Source organism: Polypterus senegalus, chromosome 2 (genome assembly GCF_016835505.1).
Source record: "Polypterus senegalus isolate Bchr_013 chromosome 2, ASM1683550v1, whole genome shotgun sequence".
Classification (NCBI taxonomy): domain Eukaryota; kingdom Metazoa; phylum Chordata; class Cladistia; order Polypteriformes; family Polypteridae; genus Polypterus; species Polypterus senegalus.
Window position 1 is genome coordinate 186,490,640 of NC_053155.1, and position 26,505 is coordinate 186,517,144.

The 26,505-nt window shown below is 36.9% G+C and overlaps 1 protein-coding gene across 6 annotated transcripts in view; it reads left to right on the forward strand.

Annotated features, from left to right (window-relative positions):
* scml2 (Scm polycomb group protein like 2) overlaps positions 1–26,505 on the forward strand; it is a 216,729-nt gene that overhangs the window by 94,067 nt on the left and 96,157 nt on the right. For all 6 annotated transcript variants that reach the window (XM_039745029.1, XM_039745026.1, XM_039745030.1 and 3 more), the window contains one exon: positions 873–1,116. In XM_039745029.1, the coding sequence (XP_039600963.1) occupies positions 873–1,116 (244 nt within the window). The remainder of the gene's footprint in view (positions 1–872; positions 1,117–26,505) is intronic.

A 26,505-nucleotide genomic window follows, 5' to 3' on the forward strand; every position in this document is an offset into this window, starting at 1 on the left:
GCCAGGTGTGGCCTCATTCTCCTATTAGGTATAGCCTACTGGACCTAGGCTGGATCTTCAGAGTAGTAACAAGAAGTTTTTTTTATGGTGCCTGGAGTGCCAATCCTGCCACCCACCCATAAGTTTTCCCTGCAAATTGGAGAACAGTTTTCAGTGCAGATGCAGTTTAATGTCATACTCAGGACTGAATCCAGGAACTCTACCCCTTGCTGTTAATGCTGCATATGACATAGATAGTAGATGGTGTTTAAAAGAGGCATTTTACAGAAGGTGAGTTGTTGGTTTTTTTCTGATCTTGTTTTGAAATTGATTGACATTGTCTTTATTTATTATTTGGAGATTCTAAAGGTATTTTGTTCATGCTAGTGCCTTCTATTTGTCTTTTGCTTACAATGCTTTTTTTTCTTCTTTAGTATGTCCTTTTATTTATTTATTTTTGTACTATACATGGTGTTGCTTGCAATATGCGGTTAAAGCTAGTTCCAGGTGGAAAGAGTGAAGAAGACCCTTGCGGATTAGTTTGTAGTGTTCTCTTTAGCTTTTCCCTTTTAGGCTTAGAGCCAGAGTGTTAATCACCAAGTCCTTTTCACCTTTCCCTGAAACTACTAAAAATAGTGTAGCAGCTGTATTTTGTTTTCTGTGTCAGCTGAATTCTATAATAATGGTTAGTTTACTTAAGATTTATGAAAATATGTCAGATGACAATTAATGAAATCCTTGAAGAATTGGTTGAGTATTAAATCTTATCTTGAAACCAGAGTTAAATGGACAGTAAAATTAACCTTATTAAATTTTCATTATATAGTATGCATCAGTTATTTCAGTCATAACTAGCTGTAGTACATAATTTTTTTTTTAATTTCTTTTCAAAGGAACCTCCTAAACCCTCACATAACAATTTTAAGACTGGAATGAAGTTGGAGGCAGTGGATCGAAAAAATCCCTATTTAATATGTCCAGCTACAATTGGTGAAGTTAAAGGCGATGAAATCTTTGTTATGTTTGATGGCTGGAGAGGTGCATTTGACTATTGGTGCAAATATGATTCCCGAGACATTTTCCCTGTAGGATGGTGCTCTTTGACCAAACACTGTCTGCAACCTCCTGGAAACAGTGGTAAGTTTTAGTTTGTTCCTATCCTGTATGATATTGTTAAAACTAATAGAATCATTTTTACTTCACCTAATCCAAATATCAGAAGATTTTGTATTACACATGTGCTGTCTGTCTCTCCCTCTATCATTCCTTAAAATAATTGCAACAGAGTTTGTCTTTGGACTGTTAAACGACATGCCTACTTGATACTCATTACTCTTACTCTTCTATCTATTCTCCTTTCCAGCATTTGAGTGAATGGTTGTAGTATTTAATTATTTCTGTTATGGTATACATCCAATGATATCAGTTTTTCATGTATTATAAGAACAACAATCAACGGTGGGATATAACTGTTCACAACTAACTAAATTAAAAAAAAAAAAAACTACAGGTAGAGCTAACAAGCTTACTCTTAAGGCTGTACTTGTATCCTCACAACTTTCCAAATACATGTGTTTTTACTAAAATATTAAGTAAGTCACTTCTGGAAAATGCTCATCTGAAGTAAGACTGAACTTGCTCAGATGCAAAACAGCATTTGAATTGTAGATCTGCCTTCAGCCATTACATTTATGTTTTCATCTACAAATGGATTGCCTAGGACTTACTTAGCAGCAGACTATAAAATTACTGTGATAAATTGGCTTTCTGCTTGTTGAAGCATCTTGAAAATGCACCAGTTCGAGGCTTATTCTCATCTTAATAATGTTTATTTGCTTTTGTTAAACTTTTCATTTTTGGTTGTACACATCTCATTAAGCTTAGTACTGCTGATATCAAAGTTAGCCATTGAATAAGCTGTTACGTGACGGCACCAGTATACTCTGGTGAGACTGAGCGCATTCCTTTTTATTTCACAAGGGTGTTTTTCAGAAGTTACTTATTTAAAAATATTTTAGTATTAGTATTGGGACATTTAGAACTTATGACTTGATGACTTCATATGCTGATTATAGACACGGGCAACATGAGATTTTTTTTTTGTGACTGTTTAGTTAGGCTTATGTTGTATCAAATTTTTTTTTTTTAATCTCTATAAAAATCTGGACATGGACACAAATAGATGAACATACACAGACTTGGTCCACAATATAAATAAAATCCTGTAGTGCTGCTTTATATTCCTTGCTTTGTACCCCAATAAGTACAAGTCATCGCCAATATAGTAACAACCCAATTGTGCTTCACTCACTCAGAATATGGCACCAGTGTAGGACATATTTTAAGATAGAGAAGCTTTTATCTGTGGCACCTCAGCACAAGAACCACCTTTTTCCACCCTCTCAAATGTATGCAGCTTTTTAATGTCTGGAAAACATTAGGGATTAAATCACTTAGAGATCTGTACATAGATAACGTCTTTGCATCCAATGAAAAATTACACTCCAAATTTAACTTTCCAGCAACACATTTCTTTCACTACCTTCAAATTAGTAACTTTGTTAAACAAAATCTACCCAATTTTCCTCGCGTCCCGCTTACCTTTATGCCTGAAAAAAAATTGATCAGTCTTGAGGACTGATAAAACCATTTTACAGTCACTCCCTTTCTCCAGGCTAGTGATAAGGCTGTCCTCCTGGCATTGCAATCAATCTTTGCTTCCATTTGGGAGATGGGTGTCATCCCAACTGACTAGAAAACTGGACTTTTTGTCTGGAAAGGGAAGGGTGTTCGATCACCTGGATTGCAGCAACTACAGGGGGATAACACTGCTCTCGGTGCCGGGTAAGGTCCTTGCTAGGGTCATCCTCAGTAGGATCTGCGATCACTTGCTCACCTACCAGCAACTGCAGCAATCTGGTTTTATGCCTAAGAAGTATACCATCATCTACATCCTGTAACTAAGGGTTCTCATGGATTGCAAACGCAGAGTTTCTTTGCTGCCTTTGTTGATCGTAAAGTGTTCGATTCAATTGATTGATCTGACACCCAAAGACTTTGCAATTGTCCAACCAAACCGAAGTTGCTGGATGTCATGACCGGCTTGTACAATGGTACTTTGAGTGCTGTGCAGAGTGGAGGCAGAACCCCTGTGTTTTTCCTAGTTGATTCTGGGGTTCAGCAGGGGTATGTTCTTACTCCTACTCTGGGCTCTTGTGAAACTGAGAGAGGAGTTTGATTGTCTGGGCTTGTGAGTATCCTGGATAAAAGCCAAGGTCCAGGCCTTTAATGACCTTTTGGACACAGCAATCAGCAGTGCGTCTGTCTGCATTCATGTCTCTGGTGACTCTTCCTTTGAAGTCAGCAGATAGATTGGGAGAGAAGGGGTTCATGAGGTCGCTGAAAAAGGGGGTTTGTGGTGCTCCCGATATCTCTGATAAAGGATGAAGGTCCACGGCTTTATAGTCCTGGTGCTTTATGTTTTGCTATATGGGTATGAGACGTGAATGCTATCCAGTGACTTGAGACGAATACTGGACTCCTTCAGTACTGTGTCTCTTCGGAGATTCCTTAGGTACCTTAGGTTTGACTTAGTGTCTCAAATGAGCAGTTGCTCACGTAATCCTGAATGAGGCACATTACCTGCTTTGTGAGGGAACGTCTGTTATGGCACATTACGGCCATGAGGTGTGATTCTCTGTTACTGATCCAGCTCACAGGATCTTTCTTGTTTAGGACCCGAAAGGCTGGACTAGGCCAAGGGGAAGCCCACGTAACTCCTGGCTGAGGCAGATAGATGGTCATTTCTGGGGTGTGGAACTGGACCGTGTGTCTGTCTGGGGCATTGGCAACTGGGATCCCGAGTTGTTTCATTATGTGGTGGATGCAGGAATGTACTGTACCAGCACATGCTCCCTGACCTATCCTGATATTTATCCAATTTTCTTCAAGTGGTTACTGGAATATAAAATATTTTCGCAAAGGTATAATGAAACAAGTGTGCTTTTATTCAAGAATGAAACTGAATAAAAAAAAATTAAAGTGACAACAAGATACCAAGCAGATATGATTCAAAGTTAGTGTGTCTGCTTACAAACCTTCAGAGATATCTTTTACAGGCAGCTAAACTTTACACCGGCTGTTACAGAGTGCAATCAAAGGCTGCATCTTTTTGGACACATACGTTGTAACACATGAATGTCACTGATAGAATAAAACTGAATAATAAAAAATAAAGCGCTAACTTTTACAAGTAGCCACAATTTACACTGGGTGTTACAGACTCAAATCAGATGTATGTTTTTATTATATTATAGTAATAATAATAACAACAGCTCACTGCTCAAAACACGGAGCGCCTGGACTGAAAACTGCAGCCTTTCGGTTGTAAGGCAGCACCTTATACCACTGCACCTTCCAGGAATACTTATTACCTTTCTGTCAAATTGACATTTGTGCTTGTGTTTGTAACTCATTAAAAGCAACATGTAAATTGAATGATTTATTCTTTTACTTTGGTTATATTCTTGAATAAAATCGCACATGTTTATTTGATATTTGGACTTAAGTCTTCATGCATTATACACTTCACGTCATTATTAGTATAACATGGAAAAGGTTTCTGCTTTAGGTATGTGTTCAGCATTCCTTGCTTCACATTTACTTTCATCCTACACTTACCCAGATCTTTGTAGACACGGAAAACACATGAAATGCATGTGTACCAAATAACGATATACAGTACAGGTGCTGGTCATAAAATTAGAATATCATGACAAAGTTGATTTATTTCAGTAATTCCATTCAAAAAGTGAAACTTGTATATTAGATTCATTCATTACACACAGACTGATGTATTTCAAATGTTTATTTCTTTTAATTTTGATGATTATAACTGACAACTAATGAAAGTCCCAAATTCATTATCTCGGAAAATATTGTGAAAAGGTTCAATATTGAAGACACCTGGTGCCACACTCTAATCAGCTAATTAACTCAAAACACCTGAAAAAGCCTTTAAATGGTCTCTCAGTCTAGTTCTGTAGGCTACAAAATCATGGGGAATACTGCTGACTTGACAGTTGTCTAAAAGACGACCATTGACACCTTGCACAAGGAGGGCAAGACACAAAAGGTCATTGCTAAAAAGGCTGGCTGTTCACAGAGCTCTGTGTCCAAGCACATTAATAGAGAGGCAAAGGAAGGACAAGATGTGGTAGAAAAAAGTGTACAAGCAATAGGGATAACCGCACCCTGGAGAGGATTGTGAAACAAAATCCATTCAAAACTATGGGGGAGATTCACAAAGAGTGGACTGCAGCTAGAGTCCGTGCTTCAAGAACCACCATGCACAGACGTATGCAAGACATGGGTTTCAGCTGTCGCATTCCTTGTGTCAAGCCACTCTTGAACAAGAGACAGCGTCAGAAGCGTCTCGCCTGGGCTAAAGACAAAACTGCTGCTGAGTGGTCCAAAGTTATGTTCTCCGATGAAAGTAAATTTTGCATTTCTTTTGGAAATCAAGGTCCCAGAGTCTGGAGGAAGAGAGGAGAGGCACAGAATCCACATTGCTAGAGGTCCAGGGTAAAGTTTCCACAGTCAGTGATGGTTTGGGGTACCATGTAATCTGCTGGTGTTGGTCCATTGTGTTTTCTGAGGTCCAAGGTCAACGCAGCCATCTACCAGGAAGTTTTAGAGCACTTCATGCTTCCTGCTGCTGACGAACTTTATGGAGATGCAGATTTCATTTTCCAACAGGACCTGGCACTTGCACAAAGTGCCAAAACTACCAGTACCTGGTTTAAGGACCATGGTATCCCTGTTCTTGATTGGCCAGCAAACTCGCCTGGCCTTAATCTCATAGAAAATCTATGTGGTATTGTGAAGAGGAAGATGCAATACGCCAGACCCAACAATTCAGAAGAGCTGAAGTCCACTATCAGAGCAACATGGGCTCTCATAACACCTGAGCAGTGCCACAGACTGATCGACTCCATGCCACGCCGCATTGCTGCAGGCCAAAGGAGCCCCAACTAAATATTGAGTACTGTACATGCTCATACTTTTCAAGTTCATACCTTTCAGTTGGCCAACATTTCTAAAAATCCTTTTTTTGCATTGGTCTTAATTGATATTCTAATTTTCAGAGATACTGAATTTGGGACTTTCATTAGTTGTCAGTTATAATCATCAAAATTAAAAGAAATAAACATTTGAAATACATCAGTCTGTGTGTAATGAATGACGCACGTGTTTCACCATAACTATAGGCTCATCAGGCATACACACTCACTGCACCCCCTCTCGGGGATTGAACATCAGACGTCAGTGGCAAAGCCTCTTTATGTTGCACCACAGCGTGTGGTTCGTTTATTTGACAGCATATAGATCGGGGTAATTACATTCATGGCATTCGTAGTCTGAATCACAATCTGATTGTATGGGTGATTACCTACCGGGTACCGCTTGTGGTTGGCCTGAAGTCAGCAAACATCCGCCATGGTGTCCTTGCGTACTCTTTGCATTATTTGGCAGTAAAACTATGCAACATTCTATGATCTGCTTCTTTTTTTTTTTTTTTTTATTTATTTATTTATTTATTATTTTATTACAATCAATACATAGCAATCAAGTTTTACAAAAAAAAAAGAATTATGCTAAGAACAGATCGATCCCCACCCTTGAGAGAGAGAGCAAGCCAAAGGTGTAAAATTTAAGGCTTTAAAAATACCTAAATCAACAAATTCTCTGTGCTTTATAAACTCATTTCAAAATGTTATTGTTTAGATCCTGCCATGATTTTGAAAAAGTCTGCACAGATCCTCTAACTGAGTATTTGATTTTTCCAATTTTAAATAATATAACACATCAGTTTCCCACTGACTTAAAGAGGAGAGTTTGGGTTCTTCCAGTTTATCAGAATAAGTCTGCGTGCCAACAGTGTAGTGAATGCAATCACAATTTGTTTGTCTTTCTCCACTTTAAGACCCTCTGGAAGAACCCCAAACACAGCTGTTAATGGGTTAGGAGGGATTGTGAGTCCAAGACTGTCTGAGAGGTAATTAAAATTTTTGTCCAGAATAATGTTAATTTGGTGCAGGCCCAGAACATGTGACCTAGTGAGGCTGGGGCTTGGTTGCAACGTTAGCAGGTTGGATCATGCCCTGGAAACATTTTGGAGAGTTTTAGTCGAGACAGATGTGCTCGATATATAATTTTGAGTTGTATAATTGTATGCTTTGCATATGGAGCTTGAGTGAATTCTCTGCATTGCTACTTTCCACTCCTTTTCTGATATATTAATTGAGAGGTCATTTTCCCAGTGTCCTCTTGGATCTTTGAAAGGAAGGGATTGTAAAAGGATTTTATATATTGTAGAGATGGAGTCTAACTCCTTGAAATTGAGCAATAATTTTTCCAGCGTGGATGAGGGTGCAAGATGAGGAAAATCTGGAAGGTTCTGTTTAACAAAGTTCCTGATTTGAAGATAGTGAAAGAAATTTGTAGCTGGAATGTTAAATTTGGAATGTAATTGTTCATAGGATGCAAAGGCGTTGTCTATATAAAGATCTCTAAGCAAGTTAATTCCAAATTTTTCCAGATATTAAAACTGCATATGTTTGTGAGGGTTGAAAGAGGTGGTTCTTTTGCAGGGTGCCACAGAAAGAAGCTTCTCCGTCTTAAAATGCTTTCTACATTGGTTCCAGATTCTAAGTGAGTGGAGCACAATTGGGTTATTAGTGTATTGCCGATAGCGTGTGTTTATTGGAGCACAAGCAAGGAATACAAAGAAGTACTGCAGGATTTTACTTCTATTGCGGTCCATGCCTGTGTATGTTCTTCTATTTGTGTCCAGGTTCTTATCGACTGTATATTTGCGCCCAGTAATAAAACTGGAAGTTAGGTAGAGCCATGCCACCTTCTGCCTTTTGTCTTTGTAGGGTCGCTCTTTTGATGCGTGGATGTTTAGAATTCCAAATAAATGAGGTTATTGTTGAATCTAATTGCTTAAAGAACGATTTATTAATGTATATTGGTATGTTTTGAAATAAAAAGGAGCTTAGGAAGAATATTCATCTTAACAGTGTTAATTCTTCCAGCTAGTGTGAGATGAAGGGTTGACCATCTATGCAAGTCTTGTTTAATTTTTTCCATGCAGGCACGAAATTTTGTTGATAAAGAGCTTTATGTTTACTTGTGATGTTTACCCCGAGGTATTTAAACTGTTCTGCAATGATAAAAGGAAGGGTGTCTAATCTAATATTATATGCTTGCGAATTCACGGAAAGAGTACACTTTTATTCAGATTAATTCTGAGACCAGAGAGCTTTTGAAATTCTGTGAGTGCTGCTAAGACTGCAGGCACAGAATTTTCTGGGTCCGATATATACAGTACCATGTCATCTGCATATAATGAGATTTTCTGTTCCAGTCCTTCTCTGCTAATCCCCTTTATCTGATCAGTATTTCGACAATGTATTGCCAGTGGTTCAATGGCAATTGCAAACAGCAGTGGTGACAAAGGGCATCCTTGTCTTGTGCCACGTTCTAGTTTAAAGTAGTCTGAGCAAATGTTATTGATGCAAACTGAAGCTTCTGGGTTAGTGTACAGTAATTTAATCCATGTACAAATGTTGGGCCAAACCCAAACTTCTCCAAAATAGTAAAAGGTATTTCCATTCAATCATGTCGAATGCTTTTCTGCATCCAATGATAATAATATTTCTGGGGTGTTTGATTTAGTTGGTGAGTATATTACATTAAACAGGCGTCGAAGATTTGAAGATAAGTGTCGGCCCCTAATAAATCCAGTTTGGTCTTGTGATATTACTGAGGGGAGCACTTTCTCCATCCTTCTAGCTATGATTTTAGAGAGTATTTTAACGTCGTTATTCAGAAGTGAAATTGGTCTGTATGATGCACATTGTAATAAGTCCTTATTTTGTTTTGGAAAGACAGTGATTAGTGCTTGGCGAAAGGTTTGTGGAAGAGATTGGTTATCTCTGGCTTCTGTAAATGTTGCTAATAGGAGGGGAGCTAGCTGAGCGGAGAATTTCTTGTAAAACTCTGCAGGGTAGCCGTCAGGGCCTGCTGCTTTTCCACCTTGGAGTGACTTTATAGCATCCAGTAATTCTGATAATGACAGAGGTTTATCGAGTTCCTCCACACTAAAAGCGTCAATTTGTGGTATCTGTAATTTATCCAGAAATGCATTAGATTGTATATTGTCTTCTTTAAACTCAGTAGTATATAGGGATTTATAGTAGTCTCTAAAAGTGTACATTATATTTTTGTGTTCGATGATTTTATCTCCATTAGTGTTAGTAATTACGAGATTGCGTTGCATACATCTTGCTTGTGAATTTGTTGCGCTAAAAGCTTATTAGCTTTCTCTCCATGTTCATAATAATGATGTCTGGATTTGTAAATTAGTTGTTCGGTTTCTTTAGTTGTCAAGAGGTTTAATTCTGAATGTAGAGCCTGCCTCCTCTTATGTAGAGTCTCGCTTGGTAGTCTGGCATGTTCTTCATCTATTTTAGTAATTTACTTTTTATCTCTGCTACTTTCTTGCGGATTTATTTCTGTGGGAAAGATATGAGATAATCTGTCCTCTTAAGAAGGCCTTAAGAGTTTCCCAGAGTATTCCTGCAGAGATCTCAGGGGATGTATTTGTCTCTAGAAAGAATTCGATTTGTTTGGATATAAATTCAGTACAATTCTCGTCAGCTAATAGAAGCGGATTGAGGCGCCATCTGCGGGGTGAGTGTATGGGGCTTAGTAATTTCAGCTCCAAGATCATGGAGCATGGTCTGAAATAACAATAGCATCGTATTTACAAGATTTAATCTTAGGCAAGAAGTTATTATCTATAAAGAAGTAATCAATCCTTGAGTAGCAATGATGTACTGGTGAGTAGAAAGAATATGTTCTTGAATTTGGGTTTAAAACCTCCAGGGATCTGATAAGTTGTGATCAGTTATAAACTTTGTAATTATCTTTGCGGTGTTAGTTGCGTTCCCCTGTGGAGGAAGTCTTATCTAAAAGTGGATTTAGAACACAATTAAAGTCCCCAGCCATTATAAGTTTATGAGTGTTCAGATTGGGAATGGATGCAAATAAATTTTGTATAAATTCCTTATCATCAACATTAGGTGCATAAACATTTATCAAAATCATTTTACAGTTAGATAAGTCTCCCATGACCATCACATATCTCCCTTCAGGATCCAATACTACATCTGATGCTACAAATGGTACTGTTCTATGTATGAGAATTCCCACCCCTCTAGTTTTCTTTGTAAAACTAGAATGGAACATTTGGCCAGTCCAGTCTTTTGCAGCGGAACTGATCCTTACTTAGTAAGTGGGTTTCCTGTAAAAATACTATTTTAGCATTTAGACCTGTTAGGTGAGAAAGTACTTTCTTTCTCTTTAATTCGTGATTCAGGCCTTTAACATTCCAGCTTACGAAGTTAACTGTCCCATCATGGAGACACTGATTCTGAGTTTTTGATGTCATTTATAGTCTTAACTGGAAGTGAAATAGTTTAGGTTTTAATTTCCTATTCCCCCAAGAGTTGTTGCCATGCAGCTTATTATTACGTTGATAGTTATAATTATAAAGATTGAGATGATAGATTAGATATAGATCAAGCCTGCTCTCTTTCTCTTCCCCCCTTAACCCCCCACCCTCCCTTTTTGCCTCCCCAGGTGAGGCTAAAACCCACTTCATGCAGTCCCAGTCCTCTGACATACCCAGAGACAGAGCACGTCCAAAGCACATCAAGCCCCCATGCAGTGGCGCTTTAAGGTTAAAAGATAGAGATATCTGTTACCAATATAGTCTTTAAAAGAGGAAAAAGAAAAAAAGAAAAAAGAATTTTGCACTTAATATATATATATATATATATACACACACATATATACACATACATATAATCTTCAGCAATTTTAGTGCATTAAGATGATATCCCCAGATAATAAACCCAGGTGATGGTGTTAAAGATGTGTCCATAACAAGTCTTAATGCAGTAATAGCAATAACAGTAAACCAAGGGTATGATCTGCTTCTTGTAAGTGAAGATATACATATAACATTTTTAATGTAGTTAGATCATTTTGACCTGGTCATTTTAAAAGTAGCTCGCAAGCCAAAAAAGTGTGGGCACCCCTGGTGTAGCTCATTTAGCAGATTAATACACTTATGTAGCTATTAAGAGTGCAGTACTTCATTTTCTCCACTAGGTGGATGAAATAACCATTTTATTTGAATTAGAGAAGCATTTTGTTTCTGTAAGACTGTAACCATGAAATGGTTTTCCTTTTATTATTTTGGAAGTTTGGTTAATGAGGTTATATGGACTTTTGTGTTTTTATATTTGAAATGTTGCCTTAATTGTATATCTTGTGCCTATTTATTAATGTTTAGTTTGACAAAACAGATTATTAGACTAGAGATTACAAATTGCAGTAGACTTTTTAAAACTACATGCAGTGTCTACTCAGTCTTTGTCATGCAGTGTCTACTCAGTCTTTGTCATGCCGAGTCTTTAATCAAATTACAGTTTTCTTAAGTGATCTTCAGTTTTTATGTACAACAATAACAATCTTTTTAAATGTAAGTTATTCCTAACTCCAAAGACATATCAAACCACTGTGCCAAGTTACACATTATGCGCTTATGATATGACTATAGCATTTAGATAGAAATGTTACACTGAATAGAGTGAAGTGGCAGTTGGTTGTGATAATGTTAGAGTTAATTCTGAACCTATCCTCACTGTTCAATTACCAAAGTCTCAGTCTTGTATTCTTCACATATTCATATTGAATTTGGAAAAGGTCTTATGACCATGTATCCTGTTTTGGTGTTGCATTTATTGCAAGAGTATGGGGTTCCTGCAGTATTGCTGCATGTCGTGAAGACCATTTATTTGTTGCAGTAAAGCTTTTCTTGCATACTTGTAGTACATTTGAGTCAATTTGATATGAAATATCTAGGGTTGTGTTTTGCTGTCTCTTTTTCATCGCTTTCCTGGGTGGGATATTAAGATGTCAAAAAGAACTGGAGAGTAATACTTTCCAGGCTTTATCTCTACTGCTTAAACATGATGTCCTCATGGTGTCATCAGAGTGACCCCTGGTGCACGCTGGTTTGATTTACAGTTAAATGTAATGCAGCAAGGATGAGAACTGCATACTGAGAGGGCCTTCTTAAGATGATTTTCAGCATGAGGTTAAAGTGTCACCTTGGTGCCACACGCAAGAGGTATTCAAGGCCTAGCGCAGTAGGAGAAGACACAGGAACAAACCCAGGAAAAGCTAGAACAATTATATCGAGTTAGGCTGGACTTCGAAAAAGTTGCTGGGGTTAGGGTGGCCTGATTAGAACAGCTCAGTGTGTTGCTGCTAACACCCTCATCAGGATAAGAAGAATGAAGACATTTTCGATGATGGTAAAACTGAGTTCTTTGTGGCTTTTTTTTAAGACAAGGCATTCTTCAAAATAATTTTCTTTAATTGATGTTCTAAGTTGTATTTTAGGGTATTGCACAGATTTTCATTCTTTCTAATATTGACTGTACTCTGAAAATAACTGATGTATTGGGTTCACTTTGTTTGCATTACCTGTACTTCTAAATAATTGCTTTTTCTATCATTTTGAAAAGGATGAATGATTGCCTCTTCTGGCAGTACAACATTCAGTCATCCATCTGCGTATCCAGATAATGAACCTATTTAATCAAGATGAACAGTTTACATAGGTTTTGTTTCATATGAATTGTTAATCACGTTTTTTTATAGAGCTATTTAGATTCTCTGAGATTATTTTTCCTTGGTCCAACTTTTGTTACTTGTTGTTGTTGTTGTTAGATCATACTTTTAGTCCCCTATTTATGGTTTGAACCCAAAGAACACCCCAACTTTAACACTCCATTAACACTAGAATTACCAGAGCCTACGAAAAAACTCGTAATTCCGTCCCACCTTAAATCGCTTCTTAAATCCCTTCACACCTCTCCAGCGCCCTTTGTCTTCTAAATGTGCTGATAAAGAGAAGCTAGGAGCAGCCGGCTATTCCATCCCCCCACCAATTTAGAACGTGCACGAACTTCTCTCAGCTCATGCCTTGATTGAGTATCTGAGAGTGAAGTGGAGTTTTAGAGTGGAAATAATAGATTGTTATTTGGAACACACGCATTTCATGTCTGTTCCGTTTCTACAGTAATCTGTGTCAACACATTGTTAAAACAGAAATGTTTTTTATATTCTAGTAGTAGATGACAAAATGTAGGCATAAACTATATAATGTATGAAGCCTGAAGTCCAAATAGCAAAGAAACATTTTCATAAAAGGTTCAAATATAACACAACAATTGCACTTTTATTCAAAAATATAACTGCAGAAACAAAAAGCCGCCTTAACATGCGACGTTGACAGCAGTTTATTATAACTGCCTCCGTGGTGCAATGGAATCAGTTCTTGCCTTGGAATCAAAAGGTCACGAGTTCGATCCTGCACCCCTCCGTTTTGAGAAGTAAACTGCTCTTAGTCTTACTATTTTAGAATAAAAGCATACATTTGATTTCAGTCTGTAACAGCCGGTGCAATTTATGATCCTTGTAAAGGTTAGCTTTTTTTTTTTAATTCACTTTTCATTCTCTCAGTCGTGTTCAGAATCAATCCATACAACCCCATCTGACACGGCTGTTTTCACTAAAGACGCTATAGCTCTGCAGTGTACCACGATGCATACTAACGCCCCCACCCACCCAAACAACCCACCAACCGGGTTCTGACACACAAACGCTAGCGAAGCTGCCTTCTTCGTATCTCACCGTCACTTGCTTTTCTTTTTATTCAGTTTTATTGAGTGTTCCTGCTAGTCCCCGCATGTTGCTGTATGCTGGATATTTTCACATGTATTGTCTCTTTCTTTCAGATGTGTAATAGAAACCACAGCATAGAGAGAAGTGTGTACATTGCTGCTTACAGGAAAATGCGATGGAAAAAGTGCACTTGAATAAAAGTAGTACTTTACGTTAGTATGCATCATGGTACACTGCAGAGCTATAGCGCTTCTTTAGTGAAAACAGCCGTGTCAGATGGGGTTGTATGGATTGTTTCTGAACGCGACTGAGAGAATGAAAAGTGAATTAAAAAAAAAAAAAAAAGCTAACCTTTACAAGGATCATAAATTGCACCAGCTGTTACAGACTGAAATCAAATGTATGCTTTATTCTAAAACTAGCAAAATCCCCGCGCTTCGCAGCGGAGAAGAAGTGTGTTAAAGAAGCAATGAAAAGAAAAGGAAACATTTTGAAAATAACGTAACATGATTGTCAATGTAATTGTTTTGTCACTGTTGTGAGTGATGAGCGTTGCTGTCATATATATATATATATATATATATTTACACACACACACACAAACATATATATATATATATATACATACACACACACACATATAAACATATATATACATATACATACATATCTGCATATATACACACACAGCTATTTCGTATCCGTGCAGTACGCTGCTTGTTAAAACGGATAACTCCCGCTCTTATGTGCAAGTCTGCGTGGATATTATGAACTATCAGATTTGTTCAAGTTCTATTTAAATTTTAAATAGAAGGAATTTTTATTTAGTCGACAGAAATATCTTTGGTAGGAATGGTAAAAACAGACAGGAATATTATTCGTGAATAAATCAACTCAAACCTTAAACAACTTATAATATTTTGCTCTCCATAAAAATATATCCTGTCTAAATTATACAAGTTAGAAATAAAGTAAACGTTAAAAGAACAAATATTCAAATTTCTTTACTCTTATGTAATTTTATATAAAAAATAAACTTAGATTTTAAATGTCCCAAAAGATTTTGCTCTCCATAAAAATATATCCTGTCAAAATTATACAAATTCAAATATGAACATGCTGCATAACAAAACCTGGAAATATAAATAAAATGTGTTCCTTTCAGCAATAACAAATCAAATCATTCAGTTGTCTTTGCTCAAATTTCATTTTAGAGCTGGACGCCTGGCATCTTTTTTTGGTAACAGGTTCGTTTGTTTGGTGTGAGGTTCTGTGTTGTGGAGATTCTCAGGATGGATTGCAGGTGCTCATCAGTGAGGTGACTCCTGTGTGCTGTTTTGTTAGTCTTTATCACTGAGAAGAGCTTCTCACACAGATATGTGCTACCAAACATGCACAAGGTTCGAGCCGCATGTAGACGGACTTTTTTTGTTCTTCAAAGTCACCAAAGCGCTGTGCAAACTCAGTGCGCTCAGTTTATCAGCAAAGTGCGTATTTGGGAACACCGTAGTGACGACTTGGTTTAACATTACTTTGCAACAGGGAAAGTGGGGCAAGTTGCACTAGTGCATTTGTGTCTCCCATAAAAGCAGCTTCACTTGAAATCACTTTGTGATTGTGCACGGGTAAAAACGTCCGCTGAAGTGTCAGATTCTTATTTAATTCTTCTGCTTTATGTATCTTCTGCATTGCATTCAGGTCTTTCAGGTTACCGTGATGTTTTGTCTCATAGTGCCGTCTTAGATTAAATTCTGTAATTACAGCCACATTAGCTCCACAAATGAGACACACGGGTTCAGTAAACATATACTCAGCCTCCCATCGGTTTTTAAAGGCTCTATTTTCAGAATTAACTTTTCTCTTCAGCATCGTGTGAGCTAGCTTCGCAATAACTTGCAGCATCATAAGCTAGACTTGATTAACGCGGTAAGTGTTCGGCCAAGGCAGCTGAAGCGCTGCATTATGGGATCTGTAGTTTATTGTGTTACCAGCGCTTCATATACCCGGGCCATCAATAACAATAATACAGTATATAAAATGATCTCGCGGGCCGGATATAATTACATGCCGGGCCGGATGTGGCCCGCGGCCCTTGAGTTTGACACATATGGACTAAATAGAACTTGAAAAGATATATTTTTTTCAAATGTGATTGCACAATTCAGATAGAGTTGACGTGCACTACAGCCTGCATGCCGCAATAAGTCATCCTCCCCTCGCTCTTACTCTTTTACCGTTCATCTAATGAATACACTAAGTATGGCTTTACCAAAACAATCATTGATGGCGAATAAAGTATCCATTATTCGAGTATGTAGATCGGGATATATATATACATATATATATACCAGCGTATCGCAGCGGAAAAGTAGTGTGTTAAAAAAGCTATGAAAAAGAAAAGGGAACATTTTAAAAATAACGTAACATGACTGTCAATATACAGTATTTGTTTTGTGAGTGTTACTGAGTGTTGCTGTCATCAAGGATTTGATTATCATTATTTCTTTCAATCAGGTTCGTATTTGTAGGATGTGTTGTGTTCAAGTTACATTCCATGTTTGTCAATCGTTGTAAAGATGACAGGTTTCATTCATCGATTTGTTTCTTACTGCATCAATAAACAGCTCGTCTTCTTCTTTATCTGAGACCTGACACATTGCATGCACAGGTTTTTTTTACACTGTCTTCCTTTAGCGGGACATTGACTTTTTCCACCGTGTGCTTTGTTTCCGCAGTAGCTGGATTTATGAATATGCTTGTATGTATCAGACGCTTCATATTTTTTGCTGCCTTTTCAATTGTGTAATTCGTTTTTGTTCAGCGCTCTTTGGAACTGTTGCTTTTATCTGTGCACTGCGTCAGTTCACGTGAGCCGCTCGGTGTACATGCATCGAAGGTTCCCAGCTGTGCTGGTGCCATCTCGTGCTATGTCCATGGCTGTATTTAATGTTACCTTAGTCCTGGCACTTAAAACTTTCTCTCGCAGTTTCGCTGAGTTTGTGCCAAACACCACCCTGACCATCTCATCTTCCTCTACATAAGTCGTTCACCCGTGAATATTTAGTGGGAGTTTGCTATTGGATTGCCGCTGACGGACGGCCTTTTATGGGCAGGCACTAAATTACAAACGCCAGCGGCAGCCTGTCTATGAACTTAATTTAAAGTGTAGGTTTACATCGTGCTTTGTTTCCGAAGTAGCAGAACTCATGAATATGGTTGTTATATGTCACTCGCTCGCTTCTTATTGTTTCGCTGCCTTCTCAATTATATAATGCATGTTTTCTTCAGCGCTTTTTGGAGGTCTTCCTGGTTTTCTATGTACTGCGTGATTACGTGGGAGGCGTGATGATGTCACATAAAACTCCGCCCCCATGGCGTTCAAGCTCATCTCCATTACAGTAAATGGAGAAAAACAGCTTCCAGTTATGACCATTACGCGTAGAATTTCGAAATGAAACCTGCCCAACTTTTGTAAGGAAGCTGTAAGGAATGAACCTGCCAAATTTCAGCCTTCCACCCACACGGGAAGTTGGAGAATTAGTGATGAGTGAGTGAGTGAGTGAATGAGTGAGGGCTTTGCCTTTTATTAGTATAGATATGTCACTCGCTCGCTTCTTATTATTTCGCTGCCTTCTCAATTATATAATGCATGTTTTCTTAAGCGCTTTTTGGGCCTCTTCCTGGTTTTCTACGTACTGCGTGATTGCGTGGAAGGCGTGATGATGTCACACGAAACTCCGCCCCCACGGGTTTCAAGCTCATCTCCATTACAGTAAATGGAGAAAAACAGCTTCCAGTTATGACCATTATGCGTAGAATTTCGATATGAAACCTGCGCAACTTTTGTAAGGAAGCTGTAAGGAATAACCCTACCAAATTTCAGCCTTCTACCTACATGGGAAGTTGGAGAATTAGTGATGAGTCAGTCAGTGAGTGAGTCAGTGAGGGCTTTGCCGTTTATTAGTGTAGATAGTAAGACTAAGAGCAGTTTACTTCTCAAAACGGAGAGGCACAGGATCGAACTCGCGACCTTTTGATTCCCAAGCGGGAACTGATTTTATTGAACCTCGGAAGCAGTTACAATAAATGGCTGTCAATGTCGCATGTTAAGGCGGCTTTTTGTTTCTGCAGTTATATTTTTGAATAAAAGCGCAATTGTGTTATTCTTGTGAAAATGTTTCTTTGCTATTTGGACTTCAGGCTTCATTACATTATATAGTTTATGCCTACATTTTGTCATCTACTACTAGAATATAAAAAACATTTCTGTTTTAACAATGTGTTGACACAGATTACTGTAGAAACGGAACAGACATGAAATGCGTGTGTTCCAAATAACGATCTATTATTTCCACTCTAAAACTCCACTTCACTCCCAGATACTCAATCAAGGCATGAGCTGAGAGAAGTTCGTGCATGTTCTAAATTGGTGGGGGGATGGAATAGCCGGCTGCTCCTAGCTTCTCTTTATCAGCACATTTAGAAGACAAAGGATGCTGGCGGAGAGGTGTGAAGGGATTTAAGAAGCAATTTAAGGTGGGACGGAATTACGAGTTTTTTCGTAGGCTCTGGTAATTCTAGTGTTCAAGGTTTTTTCCAACAAGTTGCATGAAGATTTTTTTGAGATCTTGCATTTAGACACTTGTATACAGGATGTCTAGACCACGAAAACTTTCAATTAAAATGGTAGGCTGTATAAAATAAGTATTGATGCATTACTTACAGTTTTACATTTATTAATATCGTACATTAATATCTAAAATTGAAATTTAGCTTGATAATATCTTTAACAGGGCCAGATGTCTTGATGAATGCAGCTTTCTTTGATTTAACAACTGGGATTTGTGACTTTGTTTAAATTTAAGCTTTAAGTTATTTTGTCTTCAATGACATGCAATTTGTTCAATTCCTTTTTTGTGACCGCTCGTAAGAAACTGTAAATTAAAAACACCACTGTGCTGTCTCACAAAATCTCGGGTACCTGCTGATATTCTTATTGAGACACAAGGCTATTCAATTTCCCAAAAAAGGCAACCCTCCTGTGATAGGAATTGAATTGTTATGTACATTTTGATGTTTATTTTTGAAATAATTATAACAAAAAAAATTTTAATATATTTTATCTATGTTAGCTTTTTTATTAATTGTTTCTACTGCTGTTTATTTACAACCCCAAATCAGAAAAAGTTGTGATGGTATGGAAAATGCAAAATAAAAAAAGCAGCAATTCTTAAATTTAATTTGGCTCTTATTTCATTTCAGACCATATGAAGCAAAGGCATTTCATGTTTTGTCCGGTGAACTTCATTTAATTTGTTAATATACATCCATTCCTGCATTTTAGGCCTGCAACACATTCCAAAAAAAGTTGGGATGGGGGCAAATTATGACTAGTAATGAGGTAAAATAAAAAATACAGTCAACCCTCGTTTATCACAGTTAATCTGTTCCAGACTCTGCCGCGATAAATGAATTTCCGAGAAGTAGGATTCTTTATTTATAAATCGAATATTTTCGTAGTTAGAGCATAGAAAACCTGTTCACGACCTTCTAAATACATTTTCTTACATTATTAGAGCCTTCTAGACATGAAATAACACCCTTTAGTCAAAAGTTTAAACTGTGCTCCAAGACAAGACAGAGATGACAGTTCCGTCTCACAATTAAAAGAATGCAATCATATCTTCCTCTTCAAAGGAGTGTGCATCAGGAGCAGAGAATGCCTCAGAGAGAGAAAAGCAAATAATCAAAAATCAATAGGGCTGTTTGGGCTTTTAAGTATGCAAAGCACTGTACGGGAAGCATATCGTATATCATTGAGGAGTTTTATTTAATATGTAATACGTGCTCTGATTGGGTAGCTTCTCAGCCATGTGCCAATAGCGTCCCTTGTATGAAATCAACTAGGCAAAGCAACTGAGAAAGCATGTACCATAAATTAAAAGACCCATTGTCTGCAGAAATCCGCGAACCAGCAAAATATCCGTGATATATATTTAGATATGCTTACATTTAAAATCCGCGATAGAGTGAAGCTGTGAAAGTTAAAGCGCGATATAGCGCGGGATCACTAATGTGATGTCAAAAGATGATTGTAATCATGATTTAGTACAATGGGAGAATCCATGAAAGGCTGTGTCTTTGACGAGCAAAGATGGGCAGAGGATCTTCAGTTTGTCAACAAATGAATGAGAAAATTATTGAAAATTTTAAAAGCAATGTTCCTCAAAGAAAGATTGGAAGGGATCTGCATATTTCTCCCTCTGCTGTGCATAGTGTCATTAAACATTTCAAGGAATCTGAAGGAATTTCAGTGTGTAAAGGGCAACGGCGCAAGCCTAAGCTGAACACTTGTGATCTCTGATCTCTTAGACAGCACTACATGAAGAACCGTCTCTCATCGATAGCTGATATAACCATGTGGGCAAAAAATTACTTGGGCAAACATTTCATCAAGCACTAAAATACTGAGTTACATTTACAAATGCTGCTTAAAACTTTACTGTGCCAAAAAGAAGCCTTATGTTAACCATGTCATGAAGCGGCATCAACTTTCTAGGCTCGGAGGCATCTGGGATGGACTGTCACACAATGAAAATGTGTATTGTATGTAGAAAAACCAGTATTCCAGATGTTTTTTGGAAGAAATAGATGCAGTGTGCTCCAGACCAATATGAAAAGAACCATCCAGACTGTTATCAGCAACAAATCTAAAAGCTAGAGTCTGGCGAGCTATGGGGTTGTGTCAATACCCTTGGCAAAGGTAATTTATACTTCTGTGATGGCAGCATTAATGCAGAAAAGTACATTGAGATTTTAGAGCAACATATACTGTCTTCAAGACAACGTCTTTTGCAGGGATGTCCATGCATTTTTCAACAAGACAATGCAAAGCCACATTCTATGTGCATTACAAAGGAATGGCTGCAGAAGTAGAGGGTACGGGTACTGGACTGGCCTGCCAGTAGTCCTGACCTATCCCCCCAATAGAGAAGGTGTGGAGAATTTTGAAACCAAAAATGCAACCACAAAGACCCCATACTGTTGCACACTGTAAGCTGTATTTGCAGGAAAAAATGGGACAAATGAACACCTGAAACACTTTGTTTGGTATGCTCAGTGCCAAAACATCTTAAGTGTTGTGAGAAATGGTGAATTCTTTACCGCCCCAACTTTTTTTGGTCTGAAATGCAGGAATAGATGAAATGAGGTTGAACAGACCAAAAATGAAATATCTTGGGTTCATACTATCTGAAATGAAATTATAGTAAAAGTAAATAAAAGAATCATTGCTTTTTTTTTTTTTCTTTTTTGCATTTTCTGTACTGTTCCAACTTTTTCTGATTTGGGGGTTATACATTAGCCTTGAGTTCTCAATCAGTTAGGTAATTGCACTTACTGTGATAGCCTCAATGTCTCTGATAATTTTAAGTGGCAGGGAGGTAGGGATGTCAAATTTCAGGTTGATTCTATAAGTCAAATATGCACAACTGAATCAAATCAAGTGTAACAACAAAGTAACCTCTGACAGACCCTGGTAAAATGTGTTTTGAAACCCTTCCTTGCTGGACCTCCCAATTTTGCATGTTCTAATAATATAAATGATCAGAAAAAAATTATTTTCTTCAGTTAGTGCTCCTTATAGTCGAGCAGCGCACAAAGAACTGAGACTGAGATATAGGAATGTGTATTATGGGTGTTCAGACTAAGAAAATGTGTCCGAAATTTTTTGCATTCGGGACACAATACTGTAAGTACAATAAGAAATGATTAACATCATTTATAAAAGCTGTCGATTTCAGTGAGTGCATGATGCTTTAACCATTATAAGCATTAATGATATTGTGTGCAGCTGGGCTGTAATTCTGCTTACAAGGTATGTCAATGGTGCAGTGATGGTGGCACACAGAGTATTTTATTGTACAATATTTTAGTTTTCTTGAAATAAAATATTATTTTTTTTAAAATGTGCTTTGTATAAAACTGAACAGTAGTGCAGGCTTGCAGCATGGCTAAGCAAAAAAGAAGTGCAGCAACATCTGCTGACAGTGAAGGACATTGCTCAGACTGATTGGTTGTTTACATTGCACACGCAAGTTATACACATTGTTTGGGCACGAAAAGGTGATGGCACCCTTGGCAAAGTGACCCGGAAGAAGTAGAAGTACGTGAACCTTCTTTCTATGAGGACCATACTGTAGATCTAAGTGTTTCACAATTGAATAAAATATTATTTAATCTGTAAAAGTCTAAACAGTGCACAGCTTAATTTCTATAATATAAAAGATTGTTGAGTCAGATGAAGGTCTCTTTATTGGTAGCAACTCAAGTGATCTATTTGTCTTTTCAGCTTTTTACTGCTCCCTCTGATTGTTTTTCAAACAAGTGCAGTGACATTACTGAAATCTGAAGCAGTTTCATTTTGTTTTGTCTGCTGCATGTAGCACAGTATTATTCACTTATTTTGTATGGCTGCATCTGTACATGGTGCAACTCTCCCTACTGCATTGCTGGTGTAGCCAAACCCTTCAGTGCATATCTTTAAACTCATAACTCCAAACCTTTGAGTACTGTTGGCAACCTCTCCTTTCATAGTAATAATCTTGCAGCTCTTCTCCAAAGAAAGCAACTCACTACTGCTGGCAGCTGATGCCACTTTCTGCAGGTTTTACATGTTCTGTTTTTGATGACAAGACTCAGTTAAAAAGTTGCTCCCTTTTCAAACTCTCCTCCTCTCAGCCCCAGATTCACTGGTGGCCAAGAGCCAGCTATGACATGATCTGTAGAATGCAATTAAATTAAGTTATCCTGATTCTGCTGAATCATTTAATTGTTTAAAAACTATTTCTTCATTAACCTTTTATTCCATTCTGTGCAGTTAGTGGGTTAGTTCTTTTTAATCTATCCAGTACAATCAACGCAGGGAGTCTTCATTATATGAAACAATACAGACATTGTATTTCTGTCATCAAGTTTAAAAGAAAAAGCACAAAATAAGAACGTGCATGAACCAATTTTAATTTTGCATTACCTTTAACCTTCACAGTAAAAAAATAATTCTAAAATAGCTCAGTCAAATTTCTTGAGTGATGTGAAGGATGGATTTTACCCATCTGCCTATTTATACTAGATCTGTTTAATCCAGTTTTGGGGTTGAAGGGGATTCTGCTCTGTTGGTTTAAGGTTCACGATCGAAACTAATGCTGGATCTTGGTAAACTCGTACATGTGTATACCCTTACTCACTACTTGACAGTTAACTACTTGACAGTTAACCTAATAGGGACATTTTCGATATGTGAGAGAACATCCTAGTGCAAATACTGAGAAAATGTTCAAACTCCACACAGATTATTACCTTATTTTATTGGTTTGTTATTGCCAGAAATTAACTCAGACTCTTTTTTAATTATAAGTTTCTTAGTATAGTGGATTAAAGGCTGAAAGTTATAATACTGTTCATAGAACAATCTCATTCTTTCTGCTGTTACGCTTTTTACAGTGTTTCACCTGATGAGTTTGGTTTGCTATGTGCAGCAGTGTTACTTAGTATAAAGACCTGTGTTCTGTAGCTTTTAATGTTTTTGATTCTCTGCAGAGTAGATTATCAGTTTTCCAACTTGTATAGTGATTCCAGTCACAAATGTAAAACCACATTCAAAATGTGGAATGAGTCAGTAAAAGTTATTTTCTGAAGTGGCAGAACTACATAGAAATGCGAGAAGTGAAACTGAAAAATGTTCCTAATTCTGCTATCCATATCTGTTTTTTTCTCATAATATACAAGCACAGTTTTTAATGTTGAAAAAGCTGTGAAGGTATATTGAATCCAAAATGATTCTTATAGAAATATACAGTTTTAAACGGAATACTGTACACTACTAATGCAAAGTGTATATAAAAAATGCTAAGTTTTGAAACTTCACCCATCCTGCTTTGGTTATCAAAACAATTTGCTTTTCTTTTTCATATTTTTTTTAATAGCCAACTAAAATCTTGTTCTAGCATCGACCCAAAACATGTTTGGTTTTAGGATAGGCAAAACGTATGCTGGATGGCAATTTGATAAAATAATTTGTTTAAGCATGTGCTTGTTTTATTCAGTCCTTTCATTTGGAATATTTTTACACTATACTGTACCACTATTTCTAGTTGTCTTGATGAATATAGAAATATTCTCTTTGTGTTTGTGTTTCTGGATCGAAATGACAAAAGTGCAGAATTGACTTCGTACATTTGTTTGTGTAGGTTAACTTTCATTTCATATCACTTTACTGTTCAGATGTTTTGACATGCTGCGTTTGAAAATGCAAAACATTTTCTGGTACATTGAGTTAGTTGGAGTGGTTTCCAGTATCAACACTTACATAGGGAATGTACAAAATAATGAAAACACCACATGAAAAAGGAGTTTAACTTTGAAGTAACTGCATAACAATTACAAATGCTACTGCAACTTGAGTCCTATGGTTTAATTTCTAATTAGCAGTATGTGTTAGCTGTAAGAGGGGTCTGATAATTTGAATTGTGATATACAGTATGTGTTTTCAAACCAAAATGAGACAACTAACGGTACCAAACAGGCCCAATAGTCAGTACCCAGATAACTGGGGGTATTGGTCACAAAAACTACAAAGTAATTTCTTAGGTGAAAGGGAACACTCTCAAATATAATGACATCATATTTCAAATACAAGAAATCTGCTTTTGCATAAAGAAGTAGTGATTATAAATCAAAGCACACCAACAATGATAGTTAGGACACTTTCTGAGAGAGTTGCTAAATGCCACTGCCTCAGAAACCACCACAATAGAGTGAGCAACAAACACTGAATGTAATGATCTTTATAAAACAAATTTATAGCAGGGCTGATATTCAGAAACCTCTTATATCAAGGGCCAGCACACAAAGATACGTTACATGGTGCAAGGACTACAAAATGTGGATCTCTGAGCAATGGAAAAAATTAATATGGTCGGATGTTTATTCATCTTTCATCTTTTTTCCTCCATTCAGACTGGTTGATATTTGATAAAAGCCAAAGCATTTAACCCAAAATGTTTGTTGCCAACTGTAAAATATGGTTGGGTATTTATAATGGCATTCTTAGCCATTTTGTTGGAGTTAAGTCCAGTAATTGATCTTCCTGGTCATATAATGTCAAATGAATGTTAGACCATTTGGAACAGATTTACCCTTTGTTGTAAGCACATTCCCCTCATGATGTTCCAGAATGATAATGCCCCTATGCACATTACCAAGTTAATTTCAGAGTAGTTTCTTAAACCACCATACATCATTCAGCCTTTGAAAAGTTCTGGAGCACAAAGTGAAATGTAGATTTCTAAATCAGCATTCAAAAAACTATTTCAAGTATCATGAAGACTCCATATTGGGTCCTTGATATTAATATATTTTCAGGTGAATCCAAAATTTAGGTCACAAAACCCTGTATGGCTATATGTATGTATGTTAGTGGTGCTTGTTTAGTTTGTTCTTAAGTTTTGCTATATTTATTTTGTAAATTGTAATGGCATTTGTGCTAATAAATCATTTAAAGTGATATTTGTTGTGAATTATTTTTATGGTACTAAGCCACCTTTGGTGAAATCTATAAGTTGAATTTACTTAATTTCTTTTTAATTGTGTGCGATTATTTTATTGGATATTGAAATGTTTTATTTGTAATACTCTCTCAAGCACAGCTGGTATTTAAACTGTAGTGCATGGTTAGCATTTGTATTTTATTTAAGGCTGCTTTTAAATGAAAACTGTGTAAAATGTGCTTCATGTAATGTAGTCGCTGCTTCCAAGTTTCTGTTATCTAACCAGCAACAAAGCATATACAACTATACATTTTCTGTCATATATATCCATTTTTTTATTTGTGGTTGACCAATTCATCTTGAGGTGCAAACACAGAAATAATTTGTACTGGTTCAATTTAAAGTAGCCTGTTAACTAAACATGGTTTTCTTTAGTATATGGTAGGAATGCTGGAGCACCTAGAGAGAAATCCACTCAGATATTCATGCATATGTAAACTACACATTAAGATGCAAAACTCTGGAACTGTAAGACAGTTATTCTTAGGATTTACAGTTAATATTAAAAATATTTTCTAAAGGTTTTTCTTGAAGGATAAAATAATGCTGATTAGGGCTGTTAGATCGAAATTCAATATTCGAATGTAATTTGAATTTATTTAAAAATGTCCTATTCAAACACTAAAGCTGATATTCGATTGTATTATGCAAATATTGTTATGCAAAGCTTTAGTATATTACAGATATGTTTTTTGCATATCATTTCCACAGTCAGCCAATTCATAATTTCTAATGGTTAATTTGTTATCTTCATTTGTAAAAACATATAACCCCTTTACAATGTAGGGTTTTTTTTTTCTTTGGCCCATCTCACTACTCTGCACTTTTCCGGTATCCTAAAAGTAGCATTTTGCATCTGATTCTGTCCTATTCACTCTTAACCCATATATCCCAGATTTAATGTTTAATGTTATGATCTTTTTCTAATTAACACAAATAAAATGTAATGGTCATAATTCTAATTTTCCCTTTATTACAATGCTTTTAAATCCCTACTTTGAAGAGCCAAAATGATGTTTCCCCACAATTAGTCTCTGCCACATAATACCTAAAGCAATGAAGTGTAATTAAAATATTCATTCCACCTTTA